At 40.1% G+C, this 15,037-nt stretch overlaps 1 protein-coding gene across 50 annotated transcripts in view; it reads right to left on the bottom strand.

Moving 5' to 3' along the window:
- TRDN (triadin) overlaps nt 1-15,037 on the bottom strand; it is a 950,114-nt gene that overhangs the window by 774,449 nt on the left and 160,628 nt on the right. For all 50 annotated transcript variants that reach the window (XM_053710723.1, XM_053710722.1, XM_053710726.1 and 47 more), the window contains exon 6: nt 8,231-8,290. In XM_053710723.1, the coding sequence (XP_053566698.1) occupies nt 8,231-8,290 (60 nt within the window). The remainder of the gene's footprint in view (nt 1-8,230; nt 8,291-15,037) is intronic.

The raw sequence follows: 15,037 nt of genomic DNA, 5'->3' as shown, positions 1-15,037 counted from the left end.
TATATAACAAAGTATTGAGATGAACTTTTGATATTGACCAAATACTTATTTTCCAGCATCATTTGCAAATAAATTCTTTCCAAATCAGACAATGTGATTGTCTAGATTTGTTTCCACATTTTGTCTCTCATAGGTGAGGTATACCTATGATGAAAATTACAGGCCTCTCTCATCTTCTTAAGTGGGATAACTGCACAATTGGTGACTGACTAAATACTTTTTTGCCCCACTGTATGCAAAGAAAATTCTAGTGTACAATATCTCTTTAAATTTAAAACAACGTTTGATTTAATTTAAGTGCACCTTCACTTTTTATTTACAGTCTTATTTCATTCCTCTATAAATTCAAAATCTTAATTTTCATAGGCTGTCGGCATTTATCATTGCACCATCAGTTCTTGTGAACTGCTGGTGGAATGCCGCCCCCTGCAGCTAGCAGGGGGTGTCAATCAACTCTATGGTATTCGATCGGGTTGATTTCTGTCCGCTGCCGCTGCTTCATAACTTCTGTTTCCGGCGAGCCTGAAGGCTCGTGCGGAAACAGGGGCATCAAGCTCCATACGGAGCTTGATAAATTGGCCCCAATGAGTACACAGGCAGTGGACATACTCACATGATACACACACACACAGTATCCATGTATATACTAGATGTACAAACACACTGTACACAAACATACACACGGTACACATAATATGCACACATACAGTACACATATACTATACACACAGTGTACATACACACAGTATTCACACACATACAGTAAACACACACAGTACACACATACATACAGTACACATACACACACAAAGTACACACACATATACAGTAGACATACAAACAATGTACACACATAGTAAATGCAACAACACATACACACAGTACACACACATACAGTACGCATACACACACACAGTCTGCACAAATACAGTATAAACACACAAAATTCACACATACACACAGTACATACATACAGTACACATATACACACAGAGTATGCACACAATCAATGTACACACACAGTACGCACAAACATACAGTACACATACACACACACAGTACAGACACAGTACAAACACATACAGTAGACATACACACACACACCGTACAACACAGTATATACACATACAGTAGACATATACACACACACATACACAGTACACAGACACACAGTATACACACATACCGTAATCATATACACAGTATGCACACATGCAGTACACATACACACACAGTTTGCACACACACATACTGTACACATGCAAACACATACACACACATACCTTAAAATGTAGGTACATTAACGGGACAGTCTAGTCAACAATAAACTTTCATGATTCAGATAGGGCATGTAATTTTAAAGAACTTTCCAATTTACTTTTATCATACATTCTTTGTTGAAAGTTAACCTAGATAGGATCATATGATAAAAGCTAAAAAAGCTAAAAAGTATATTAATATAACTGTTGGTTATGCAAAACTGGGGAATAGGTAATGAAGGTATTATCTATCTTTTTAACCCCTTAGTGATCAGACCATTTTTCAATTTTCTTATCGTTAAGGACCAGGGTTATTTTTACATTTCTGCTGTGTTTGTGTTTAGCTGTAATTTTCCTCTTGCTCATTTACTGTACTCACACATATTATATACCGTTTTTCTCGCCATTAAATGGACTTTCTCCTGTTAAGTGTAGTCAGTCCACGGGTCATCCATTACTTATGGGATTATAACTCCTCCCTAACAGGAAGTGCAAGAGGATCACCCAAGCAGAGCTGCTACATAGCTCCTCCCCTCTAGGCTTAAATCCTGGTCAGCTGATGTGACTTCTAAATCTAAATTGCTTAATATTCCTTTCAAAGGGCAGACATTATTCGGGCCCGGCTTGAAAGAAATTATCGCTGACATTACTGGAGGTAAGGGCCATGCCCTGCCTCAAGACAGGGCCAAACCAAAGGCTAAACAGTCTATTTTTCGTGCCTTTCGTAATTTCAAGGCAGGAGCAGCATCAACTTCCTCCGCTCCAAGACAGGAAGGAACTGTTGCTCGCTACAGACAGGGCTGGAAACCTAACCAGTCCTGGAACAAGGGCAAGCAGGCCAGAAAACCTGCTGCTGCCCCTAAGACAGCATGAAGTGAGGACCCCCAATCCGGAAATGGATATAGTGGGGGGCAGACTTTCTCTCTTTGCCCAGGCTTGGGCAAGAGATGTCCAGGATCCCTGGGCGTTGGAAATCATATCTCAGGGATATCTTCTGGACTTCAAAGCTTCTCCTCCACAAGGGAGATTTCATCTTTCAAGGTTATCAGCAAACCAGATAAAGAAAGAGGCGTTTCTACGCTGTGTACAAGACCTCTTACTAATGGGAGTGATCCACCCAGTTCCGCGGTCGGAACACGGGCAAGGATTCTATTCAAATCTGTTTGTGGTTCCCAAAAAAGAGGGAACCTTCAGACCAATCTTGGACTTAAAGATCCTAAACAAATTCCTAAGAGTTCCATCGTTCAAAATGGAAACTTTTCGAACCATCTTACCCATGATCCAAGAGGGTCAGTACATGACCACAGTGGATTTAAAGGATGCCTACCTTGACATACCGATTCACAAGGATCATTACCGGTATCTAAGATTTGCCTTCCTAAACAGGCATTACCAGTTTGTAGCTCTTCCCTTCGGGTTAGCTACGGCTCCAAGAATCTTTACAAAGGTTCTGGGCTCTCTTCTGGCGGTACTAAGACCGCGAGGCATAGCGGTAGCTCCGTACCTAGACGACATTCTGATACAAGCGTCAAGTTTCCAAACTGCCAAGTCTCATACAGAGTTAGTTCTGGCATTTCTAAGGTTGCATGGGTGGAAGGTGAACGTAGAAAAGAGTTCTCTATTGCCACTCACAAGAGTTCCCTTTCTAGGGACTCTTATAGATTCTGTAGAAATGAAAATTTACCTGACGGAGGACAGGTTATCAAAACTTCTAAATGCTTGCCGTGTCCTTCATTCCATTCAACACCCGTCAGCGGCTCAGTGCATGGAGGTAATCGGCTTAATGGTAGCGGCAATGGACATAGTACCATTTGCGCGCCTGCATCTCAGACCGCTGCAATTGTGCATGCTAAGTCAGTGGAATGGGGATTACTCAGATTTGTCCCGTCTGCTAAATCTGGATCAAGAGACCAGAGATTCTCTTCTATGGTGGCTTTCTCGGCCACATCTGTCCAAGGGGATGCCCTTCCGCAGGCCAGATTGGACGATTGTAACAACAGACGCCAGCCTTCTAGGTTGGGGCGCAGTCTGGAATTCCCTGAAGGCTCAGGGATCATGGACTCAGGAGGAGAGACTCCTTCCAATAAACATTCTGGAATTAAGAGCAATTTTCAATGCTCTTCTGGCTTGGCCTCAGTTAGCAACTCTGAGGTTCATCAGGTTTCAGTCGGACAACATCACGACTGTGGCTTACATCAACCATCAAGGAGGAACAAGGAGTTCCCTAGCGATGATGGAAGTCTCAAAGATAATTCGCTGGGCAAAGTCTCACTCTTGCCACCTGTCAGCGATCCACATCCCAGGCGTGGAGAACTGGGAGGCGGATTTTCTAAGTCGCCAGACCTTTCATCCGGGGGAGTGGGAACTTCATCCGGAGGTGTTTGCCCAACTGCTTCATCATTGGGGCAAACCAGATCTGGATCTCATGGCGTCTCGCCAGAACGCCAAGCTTCCTTGTTACGGATCCAGGTCCAGGGACCCGGGAGCGGTGCTGATAGATGCTCTGACAGCACCTTGGGTCTTCAACATGGCTTATGTGTTTCCACCTTTCCCGATGCTTCCTCGATTGATTGCCAGGATCAAACAGGAGAGAGCATCGGTGATTCTAATAGCGCCTGCGTGGCCACGCAGGACCTGGTATGCAGATCTAATGGACATGTCGTCCTGTCCACCATGGTCTCTGCCTCTGAGACAGGACCTTCTGATTCAGGGTCCTTTCAAACATCCAAATCTAATTTCTCTGAGGCTGACTGCATGGAGATTGAACGCTTGATTCTATCAAAGCGTGGATTCTCGGAGTCAGTGATTGATACCTTAATACAGGCTAGGAAACCTGTTACCAGGAAAATTTACCATAAAATATGGTGTAAATACTTATATTGGTGCGAATCCAAGAGTTACTCATGGAGTAAGGTTAGGATTCCTAGGATATTGTCTTTTCTACAAGAGGGTTTAGAAAAGGGTTTATCTGCTAGTTCGTTAAAGGGACAGATTTCAGCTCTGTCTATCCTTTTACACAAACGTCTGGCAGAAGTTCCAGACGTTCAGGCTTTTTGTCAGGCTTTGACTAGGATTAAGCCTGTGTTTAAGACTGTTGCTCCGCCGTGGAGCTTAAACTTAGTTCTTAACGTTCTGCAAGGTGTTCCGTTTGAACCCCTTCATTCCATCGATATCAAGCTGTTATCTTGGAAAGTTCTGTTTTTAATGGCTATTTCCTCGGCTCGAAGAGTCTCTGAGTTATCGGCCTTACATTGTGATTCTCCTTATCTGATTTTTCATTCAGACAAGGTAGTTCTGCGTACTAAACCTGGGTTCTTACCTAAGGTAGTCACTAACAAGAATATCAATCAAGAGATTGTTGTTCCATCATTGTGACCTAACCCTTCTTCAAAGAAGGAACGACTTTTGCACAATCTGGACGTCGTCCGTGCCCTGAAATTTTATTTGCAGGCAACTAAAGATTTTCGTCAAACTTCTTCCCTGTTTGTCGTTTATTCTGGACAGAGGAGAGGTCAAAAAGCTTCGGCTACCTCTCTCTCTTTTTGGCTTCGTAGCATAATACGTTTAGCCTATGAGACTGCTGGACAGCAGCCTCCTGAAAGGATTACAGCTCATTCTACTAGAGCTGTGGCTTCCACTTGGGCCTTTAAGAATGAGGCCTCTGTTGAACAGATTTGCAAGGCTGCAACTTGGTCTTCACTTCACACTTTTTCAAAATTTTACAAATTTTACACTTTTGCTTCTTCGGAGGCTGTTTTTGGGAGAAAGGTTCTACAGGCAGTGGTTCCTTCCGTGTAAAGATCCTGCCTGTCCCTCCCGTCATCCGTGTACTTTTAGCTTTGGTATTGGTATCCCATAAGTAATGGATGACCCGTGGACTGACTACACTTAACAGGAGAAAATATAATTTATGCTTACCTGATAAATTCATTTCTCCTGTAGTGTAGTCAGTCCACGGCCCGCCCTGTTTTTACGGCAGGTCTAAATTTTAATTAAACTCCAGTCACCACTGCACCCTATAGTTTCTCCTTTCTCGTATGGTTTCGGTCGAATGACTGGATATGACGTAGAGGGGAGGAGCTATGTAGCAGCTCTGCTTGGGTGATCCTCTTGCACTTCCTGTTAGGGAGGAGTTATAATCCCATAAGTAATGGATGACCCGTGGACTGACTACACTACAGGAGAAATGAATTTATCAGGTAAGCATAAATTATATTTTCTAAAGATATCATTATTTTCATCCTATCTTATAATTTACTAGAAAAAAATTATAAAATATGATGAAAAAAATGAAATAAAACACACTTTTTCTAACTTTGACCCCCCAAATCTGTTACACATCTACAACCACCAAAAAACACCCATGCTAAATAGTTTCTACATTTTGAACATGTAAACATTGGGTATTTCTTACTTGCAAGTTATAGGGCAATAAGTACAAGTAGCACTTTTCTATTCCCAAACCATTTTTTGTCCCAAAATTAGCCATAGTTACCTATTTGCCTATTTGCCACCATCTTGGGTACTAGCAGCTGTCTGCAAGTACCCAGTTTGCTAAAAAAATTGAGGTTTTCTTTTTTCTTTTCTTTTTAAATAAACTTTAATTTAATGTAGCTGCCCCCCCTCAATACCCTCCCCCTCCTAGATTCCTTTCCCAACATTTATTACCCCCCTCTCCCTTCTTCCCTTACACTTAGCCGTAGTGTAGCGGTCCCAGTCCCACCCACTCCCGCCCACTCGTGCATGCTCCCATCCCCATCATCTGGTCTAACCGGAACTCCCTACAGCAATGGGCCGCCCAGCTGCCTCCCTCCTATCCCTCCCACACACCAACTATCAGCACCATCGTTGGCTGATGCAGAGAGCGCCACAGAGTGGCTCTCTCTGCATCAGTGGCTAAAAACAGGGTATTGCAGGATGCCTCAATATCAAGGCATCACTGCAATACCCTGAAAGCGCTTCCAGCGCTTGAAACCCCTGAAGACGTGCCAGGCATGTCCTTGGTCTTTAACAACCGTTTTTTGTAGGACGTGCACGTCCTCAGTCTTTGAGCGGTTAAGCCAGTGGTTCCCAAACTGTGCGCCGCGCCACCCTGGTGCGACGTGACAGGCCTACAGGGGCCCCACAAAATATTCAAATATTAGACAACTGTTGCAACCATAACAAATACAAAAATAATTTAAAATATATAGAAATAATAATAATACTACCGTTATAATAAAATATATATTAAGTTTAATGATAGAAATACAAAAATAACAATATCCAACACTTTGCCCCGGTGCTATGATCGGTTCATTCATAAATGATGTGCTACTGACGAAACCGCATAGTATCGTTTAGAAAATAGATCCGAATGAACCCAGATATTAGTTATCACGTGAATATAATGACTAGATTGTTCTGTGAGTAAATAGTTAGTATTTATCCTCCTAAAAATGTACAAGTTTTATTGAACTTTAATAAGCACACTAGGACTGAAATCAAGTGGATGCACCACAAACTAGTGGCGGGTGTGTGAAGAAGCAGAAATATCGTAAATATGACAAACTAATCACACCAAACCACCAACTGCGCACTGTAACTGTCAGGTATGTAATATAGAACTATAGTTTGACTTGGGGTGCCGTGGAAGAACCACTGGGTTAAACAACAAAAATTCTGGTGTAGACTGTCTCTATAAGCTGTTTTATTGACCCATTAAAGGTATATGAAACCCAAAATTTCCGTTTCATGTTTCAGACACAGTATGTGGTTTTTAACAACTTTCTAATTTACTTCTATTATCAATTCTTCTTTGTTCATTTGGTATTGTTTGTTGAAAAGCAGGGACCTATGCTTAGGTGCCGGCCCATTTTTTCTAGCACTATATGGCAGCAGTTTAGAAAGAATGTTATCCATTTGCAAGAGCACTATATGGCAGCACTATTTCCTTCCATGTAGTGCTCTAGACACCTACCTAGGTATCTCTTCAACAAAGAATACCATGGAAACAAAGCAAATTTGATCAAATAAGTCAATTGGAAACTTTTTTTAAATGGTATGCTCTGTCTGAATCACAAAGAAAATGTTTAGGTTTCATTTGCCTTTAATTTTTATCTTATTGCTTTAGCTGTAATTTGAAAGCAAGCAAAAAAATACAAAAAATTGGACACATCTGTATTACATGCAGTAACTTGATTCTGATTGGTAGTAAAGTGTTTGCTTGCAAAACACACAGCAGTAACTTATTAAAACAGCTTTATATTAAAATTGGATGAATGCTAATCTGCATGCTATCTAAAGCAACAAATCCAACCTTAAAGGAAGACTGAACCCAAATGTTTTCTTTCGTGATTCAGATAGAGCGTGCAATTTTAAGCAGCTTTCTAATTTACGACTATTATCAATTTTTATTTTTTATTTTGCTATCTTTATTTGAAAAAGAAGGCATCTAAGCTATGGAGCCAGCCATTTTTGGTTCAGGACACTGGGCAGCACTTATTTATTGGTGGATGAATTTATCCACCAATCAACAAGAACAACCAAAGTTGTTCACCAAAAATGGGCCGGCATCTAAACTTACATTCTTGCTTTTCAAATAAATATACCAAGAGAATGAAGAACATTTGATAATAGGAGTAAATTAGAAAGTTGCTTAAAATCGCATGCTCTATCTGAATCATGAAAGAAAAAAATTTGGGTTCAGTGTCCCTTTAAGCTGCTATAATGCTATTACAGCTTTATGATCAGCTGAAAGTTGTGATACTTTTTGACAGCCATTTTAAAAGTTCTCAGACTACTGGAAATTATTACTGACTTCAATATAAGTGTAGTATTGTAGTTCTTTCTCTAAAATATTTTTTACCCAGTGTTGAAGTTAATATTCAGTAAGTCTCAAGTTGGACCTGTATGTGCATAGATGACCCCCTTTTTAGTTAGCCCCTTTTACACACACATTTAACACAGTAATATACTTGACACATTTTTACCTTTTGTAGTAACTTTTACATCAAGGTGTTCATGTTTTTCTTCTTTGTCTTTTTGGAAGGCTAAAATAAATGATTAGTCATAGATTAGTAAACATAATTTTAAGGTATTAAATTAACTATAGTTGCACTATAACATATGTTCTAATCAGAAATCATTAAGTGTGAATTTATAGATATATAAATAAAAAATTAAAAAATCACCTCAAGTAATGGAATTCGTTACACACCTTTCATGAATTTTAAAGCACAATAACAAACAATAACAGCTAATACCTGCAATTTTAAACAACTTTCTCATTTATTTTTATCATCAAATTTGCTTTGTTCACTTGAAATGCAAGTCTGTCAAAAGAACTGAGATAAGGGGTCAGTCTGCAGAGGCTTAGATGCAAGGTAATCACAGAGGTAAAATTGCATTAATATAATAGTACTGGTTATGCAAAAACTGGAGAATAGGTAATGTAGAGATTAGCTATCTTTTTAAAAAAATTTAAATTTTCAAGTAGACTGTCCCTTTAAAAATGGTTTGGATAAACATTTTAACCAACAACTTTTAATACCTCATCATGATCACTTGATATTGTCTGTACAAGGCTGAGTGCAAAATAATAATCTCAGTTGCGCTCCACTTGTAATGTAGGCCAAAGTGTTTAATAAAACTTATTTTAACCCCTTAACGACCGAGGACGTGCAGGGTACGTCCTCAGAAAAAAGGCAGTTAATGCCTGAGAACGTACCCTGCACGTCCTCGGTTTGGAAAGCAGCTGGAAGCGATCCTGATCACTTCCAGCTGCTTTCCGGTTATTGCAGGATGCCTCGATATCGAGGCATCCTGCAATAACAATTTTTGCCCCTCCGGTGCAGAGAGAGCCACTCTGTGGCCCTCTCTGCACCGGACATCGATGGCCGCATTCGTTGGTGGGTGGGAGCGTAAATGGGAGGTGGGTGGGCGGCCATCGATGGCTTCTTAGTCAGAGAGGGGGGCGGGATCGGGGGCGGGATCGCCGGGGGCGCGCACAGGCGCGCGCGTGCGCACAGGGGGCGGCGGGAGGGCGCGTGCACGGGGAGGGAGCGGGTGGGAACCGCTTACACTACAGAAACTTACACTACAGAAACACAAAATAATACAAAATAATAATAAAAAAACGTAATGGAAGGGATCTGGGAGGGGGTGGGGGATTGATCTGGGGGGGGGGAGCTACACTACAGAAAAAACTAAAATAAATTAAAAAAAAACATTTTTATATGCAAACTGGGTACTGGCAGACACCTGCCAGTACCCAAGATGGCCCCCAATAAGACAGTGGGGGGGGGGGGGTAGAGAGCTGTTTTGGGGGGGATCAGAGAGGTTGGGGGCTAAGGGGGGATCCTACATAGCAGCATATGTAAATATGCTTAAAAAAAAAACCTTTTATTTTAGTACTGGCAGACTTTCTGCCAGTACTTAAGATGGCGGGGACAATTGTGGGGTGGGGGAGGGAAGAGAGCTCTATGGGAGGGATCAGGGGGTCTGATGTGTCAGGTGGGAAGCTGATCTCTACACTAAAGCTAAAATTAACCCTGCAAGCTCCCTACAAGCTACCTAATTAACCCCTTCACTGCTGTGCATAATTCACGTTTTGTGCGCAGTGGCATTTAGCGGCCTTTTAATTACCAAAAAGCAACACCAAAGCCATATATGTCTGCTATTTCTGAACAAAGGGGATCCCAGAGAATCATTTACAACCATTTGTACCATAATTGCACAAGTTGTTTCTAAATAATTTCAGTGAGAAACCTAAAGTTTGTGAAAAAGTTGACTATTTTTTTTAATTTAATCGTATTTGGCGGTGAAATGGTGGCCTGAAATATACCAAAATGGGCCTAGATCAATACTTGGGGTTGTCTACTACACTACACTAAAGCTAAAATTAACCCTACAAGCTCCCTACAAGTTCCCTAATTATCCCCTGCACTGCTGAGCATAATACACTTGTGGTGTGCAGCAGCATTTAGCGGACTTCTAATTACTTAAAAACAACGCCAAAGCGATATATGTCTGCTATTTCTGAACAAAGGGGATCCCAGAGAAGCATTTACAACCATTTGTGCCATAATTGCACAAAATGTTTGTTAATGATTTCAGTGAGAAACCTAAAATTTGGAAAAATTTTACTTTTTTTTTTTATTTGATCGCATTTGGCGGTGAAATGGTGGCATGAAATATACCAAAATGGGCCTAGATCAATACTTTGGGATGTCTTCTAAAATATATATATATATACATGTCAAGGGATATTCAGGGATTCCTGAAAGATATCAGTGTTCCAATGTAACTAGCGCTAATTTTGAAAAAAAGTGGTTTGGAAATAGCAAAGTGCTACTTATATTTATGGCCCTATAACTTGCAAAAAAAGCAAAGAACATGTAAACATTGGGTATTTATAAACTCTGGACAAAATTTAGAAACTATTTAGCATGGGTGTTTTTTGGTGGTTGTAGATGTGTAACAGATTTTGGGGGTCAAAGTTAGAAAAAGTGTGTTTTTTTCCATTTTTTCCTCATATTTTATAAAAAAATTTTATAGTAAATTATAAGATATGATGAAAATAATGGTATCTTTAGAAAGTCCATTTAATGGCGAAAAAAACGGTATATAATATGTGTGGGTACAGTAAATGAGTAAGAGGGAAATTACAGCTAAACACAAAGACCGCAAAAATGTAAAAATATCCTTGGTCCCAAACGGACAGAAAATGGAAAAGTGCTGTGGTCATTAAGGGGTTAAACAAAAGAAAGTGAATATGAGTTACTTAAATTCCATAAATGAAGAACGGGGCATATTTCATATACAGATGTGGAGGCGGAGCCTTTGAATTTAATTTTGCAGATTGGCTGAGCCTAGTTGTATACTGATAAAGGTTTCACACTTCATATCCTCCATTGCAACAGGCTGAAAGCTGATTTATATCTTGCTTCTGATTGGTCACAGAAGAAGTTGCTGGGGGTATTTACAGTGGGTGTGTTCTTGTAAATATGCTAATAGATTCCACAGGTGTTAATGTTTTTAAAACAGATCTTTGTAATCCTGAGCTTATTTCTGCCCTTAAAGGGACACTCAAGTCAAAATTAAACTTTGATTCAGATAGAGCGTGCAATTTTAAATAACTTTCCAATTTACTTCAGTTAACAAAACACGTGCACAGTCTTTTTATATTTACACTTTTTGAGTCACCAGCTCCTACTGAGCATGTGCTAGAATTCACAGAATATATACGTATATGCATTTGTGATTGGCTAATGGCTGTCACATGATACAGGGGGAGTGGAAATAGACATAACTTTGAAATTTGTCAGAAAAAAAACTACTACTAATTTGAAGTTCAGACTAAGTGCTTTAGCATTGTCTTGTTACCATGGATTTATTGATTATGCAAATCTACTGTATTTACTGGTCCTTTAATGCCCCTTTAAATCAACCCACTAGCTCTAAATGTACTTACAATGGGAATTGCATTAATAAAATCTGAAGTCAATTTCTTCCTCACTGAATATATTTTGATACGTCACATCTCTTATGATAAATGACTCTAATTTTCTGGTAATCACATCTTATTATATTATTAAGTTGATAGAGGATCTCACGTTAAAGAAGACTTACAAGCCTAGAGTAAAACATGCAATTTATCCTTATCAGTATGACACATTGTTAATAAATCCTAATATTATATCTCATATTACAGATTGTAAAAACCGTTGGAATAATTTTAGTTGCCATGGTTACCATATGGTTTGTGAAATGACAGCAACGTTTATTGCTTTATGGTGAAGCAGTATCTTTTTAGAACACATATTTTATTACCAGATCTCTCATTATGTAGCTGACATTCACAAAGCACCTCATTTTACCATGCCCTGCTCACTTGACCTTTTCTCATGTTGTCAATGTACTTGCAAAAGTTTTTGTAATTGAGCAAGAAAATCACGTTAAAGAGTTTACAGGGATTAAAATAATGGAAAATAAATCACAACTGTTATAAAATACTGCAGAAAAAAATGGTTCTTATTATCTCCATTATTAATTCAGTGTTAAGCTTTGTGTTTATTGAGGTTCTTTGTAGTGAAAATGTTTATACCCTATTAACATTTTTTAGCTGCTTTTATTCACCAAAATAACTTAACAAACTAATGAATTCAGTACTTGCTATAAAAAGAATAAAGAGTCCATTGGAATCATTGCTGACATCATCTAATCTAATTGTTGAGGGGGTGGAAAGGAGTATTCCTGATTTTTATGAGATTTGGGGACTTCAGGCACTCAGACATCAGTTATGCATGCTGAGCCGATCAAATCCTCCTACCCAAAGGCTCTAAACTACAGACAAATTGCACTAAACCTGCAGCGTCTGTTGAAACTGAAATAAACAGGAATAGCCCAGAGTATTCTCTGACTGTCTTTGATTGATCTATGAGCCTGTCCTTAAACACTCCTTCACAACAGGGCTTACAGACATCACAGAGCTGCAAAGAAGCTAGCTTTGGTCTCTTTACGAACCACTAAATTCTTTCAAGCAAATGTCCTTAACACATGTGCATCATACCCTAAAATCAAAATCAAAGTAGTTAAGAAAAAATACCTTGAAATCTATATAAATACTGATTTTATAGTTTTAGCATTTACCTTTTTTGCCTCTATATATTCATTTCGAACATATTCTGAGTATTGAAAATCCTCTGTTTCTAAAAACTGCCGCTCTCTTCCTAATTAAGGGTTATATTACGAGTGGAGCACAAACGTTTGCACCCGAGCGATAAGGAGTATATCATGAAGGTTTGCACCCATCGTGTTTAACGCTCGTATTATGATTTGAAAGTAAATGTAATCGTGTGAGCGCAATCATAATTTACAATAGAATGATAACCGCGATTTTAGAGCTATGGTTAACTGTTTCGCAAAACATAAAAGTTGTACAAAACATATAAAAAATACAAAGTACAGTTGCACTTATAATAACACCATCTAATAAACAATATTACAATAAAATATTGCACACTAAAGGCTCAAAGATATGAGATCTCAGGTGTTAGACAAAAAAAGGCAAGCAAATGGCTACAACATAGAAATACATAAATAGAACATATTCTGTTATGTGCATAACATTGGAAATTGAAATATTCATATTTTCATGCCATATTAGCGCAAATTATAATATGCAATCGTGATTGTGCGAGAGTGGGGTTTTTCCACCTTTTTTTCTCTATTGACTTCTACGGGGAAATATGTGAACGTGCAGGCAATATTCTAACTTTGGATTTTTGCACTTGTCGGGTTAGAGCAAAAATAGTTTACTTTTTACTCACAATACAAGCGCAACCCAGTGAGCGCAAAAATCTTACTTCAAGCGTAAATAACACTCAATCGGGAACGTTAATTTGCACTCTACTCGTTATCGGGCCCTAAAGTTCAAATAAAGCACATACAGTGAAACTACTTTAAGTCTAAATGCCATCATAGCTTATTTTAAAGGTGATCCTTAGATAAAAACAAATATCTTAAATCAAAGTAAATATAAAAAGAAAACAAATCGTGTGAAAAACAGCAAATAACTTACTAGCAGACAATAAGGACACAGAAGTGTTAGCAAATAAAAAAAACTGTAGCAACAGTTGAAACACTTCAGCATAGAGTCTGTAGTCTGATTACACATTGACATTCTTACTCCTCAGCCCTCACTATGCAGCACATTCATACCTGGAGCCCCCAACATACCATGTTCTCAGCCAACAGGGAGCCGCTGAACAGGGGGAAGGGGCACTAAATGTGGCTTGGGGTGGTCCAGGACCTTAACTCTTCAGTAGAGGAACTGCACTGCAGTCAGGAAGAGCAGTGAGAGCTGGGAGCTACAGTTAGTGGGGGAAGGTCACACAAATAGTGGAATGTGAGCCACTGTTAGTGGGGTCTCTGCCCTGGTTAGAAGGGTGTCTGCTCCCAGTTACTGTGTTTGTTTGCCCTGTGTGACCAGGCACCATGGCTTACTGTTTATCTCCTGTCTGGGTATCTGAGGCCCCTAGAGTGTTCTTACATACCGAGCCCTGGTATTTCTCCAGGGACAACTGCTTCCCTCAGATGTTTATCACCTGGTGTGATAACTCCTTCTGCAGGGAGGGGGCAGACAGTAAGGAAACAGATACAAGTGTTGGCAAATAAACAACTGTAGCAACAGCTGAAGCACTGCAGGATAAAGTCTGTAGTCTGATTACACACTGACACTCACCAGTCCTCATCGTGCAGCACATTCATACCTGGAGCTCCCAAAATGCAATGTTCTCAGCCTGGCAGGGAGCAGATGCACAGGGGGAGGGGTTACTGAAAGTGGCTGGGGAGGCAGGACCTTAACCCTTCAGTTGAAGGACTGAACCCTAGTCAGGAGGAGAAGTGAGAGCAGGGGGCTGCAGTTAGTGTGGGGAGGTTCAACAGATAGTGAGGTCTCTACACTGGTTAGTAGGGTGTCTACCCCCAGTTACTGTGTGTTTGCACTGGGTGATCGGACACCATGGCTTACTGTGGATCTCCTGTCAGGGTATATGGGGCCCCTAGAGTGCCCTCACTTGCCGAGCCCCAGTATAACTCCAGGGAAAACAGCTTCCCTTAGATGTTTACCACCTTGTGTCCCACTCTTTCTGCAGGAAGGGTGCGGCTAGGATGAGCACAAGCAGCAAAAGACTGAGCATGACTGGGGCAAGTCTGGCCAGAGTCAGGAGCTGGGGGAATAGAGGGGGCAACTAGCAAGTCAGTTAAAATTTAACCCAGAGATAGGTTTCAGTAGA

Source organism: Bombina bombina, chromosome 4 (genome assembly GCF_027579735.1).
Source record: "Bombina bombina isolate aBomBom1 chromosome 4, aBomBom1.pri, whole genome shotgun sequence".
NCBI lineage: Eukaryota > Metazoa > Chordata > Amphibia > Anura > Bombinatoridae > Bombina > Bombina bombina.
The sequence above is the reverse complement of the archived record's forward strand: the minus strand, read 5'-3'. Positions and strand labels throughout refer to the sequence as shown.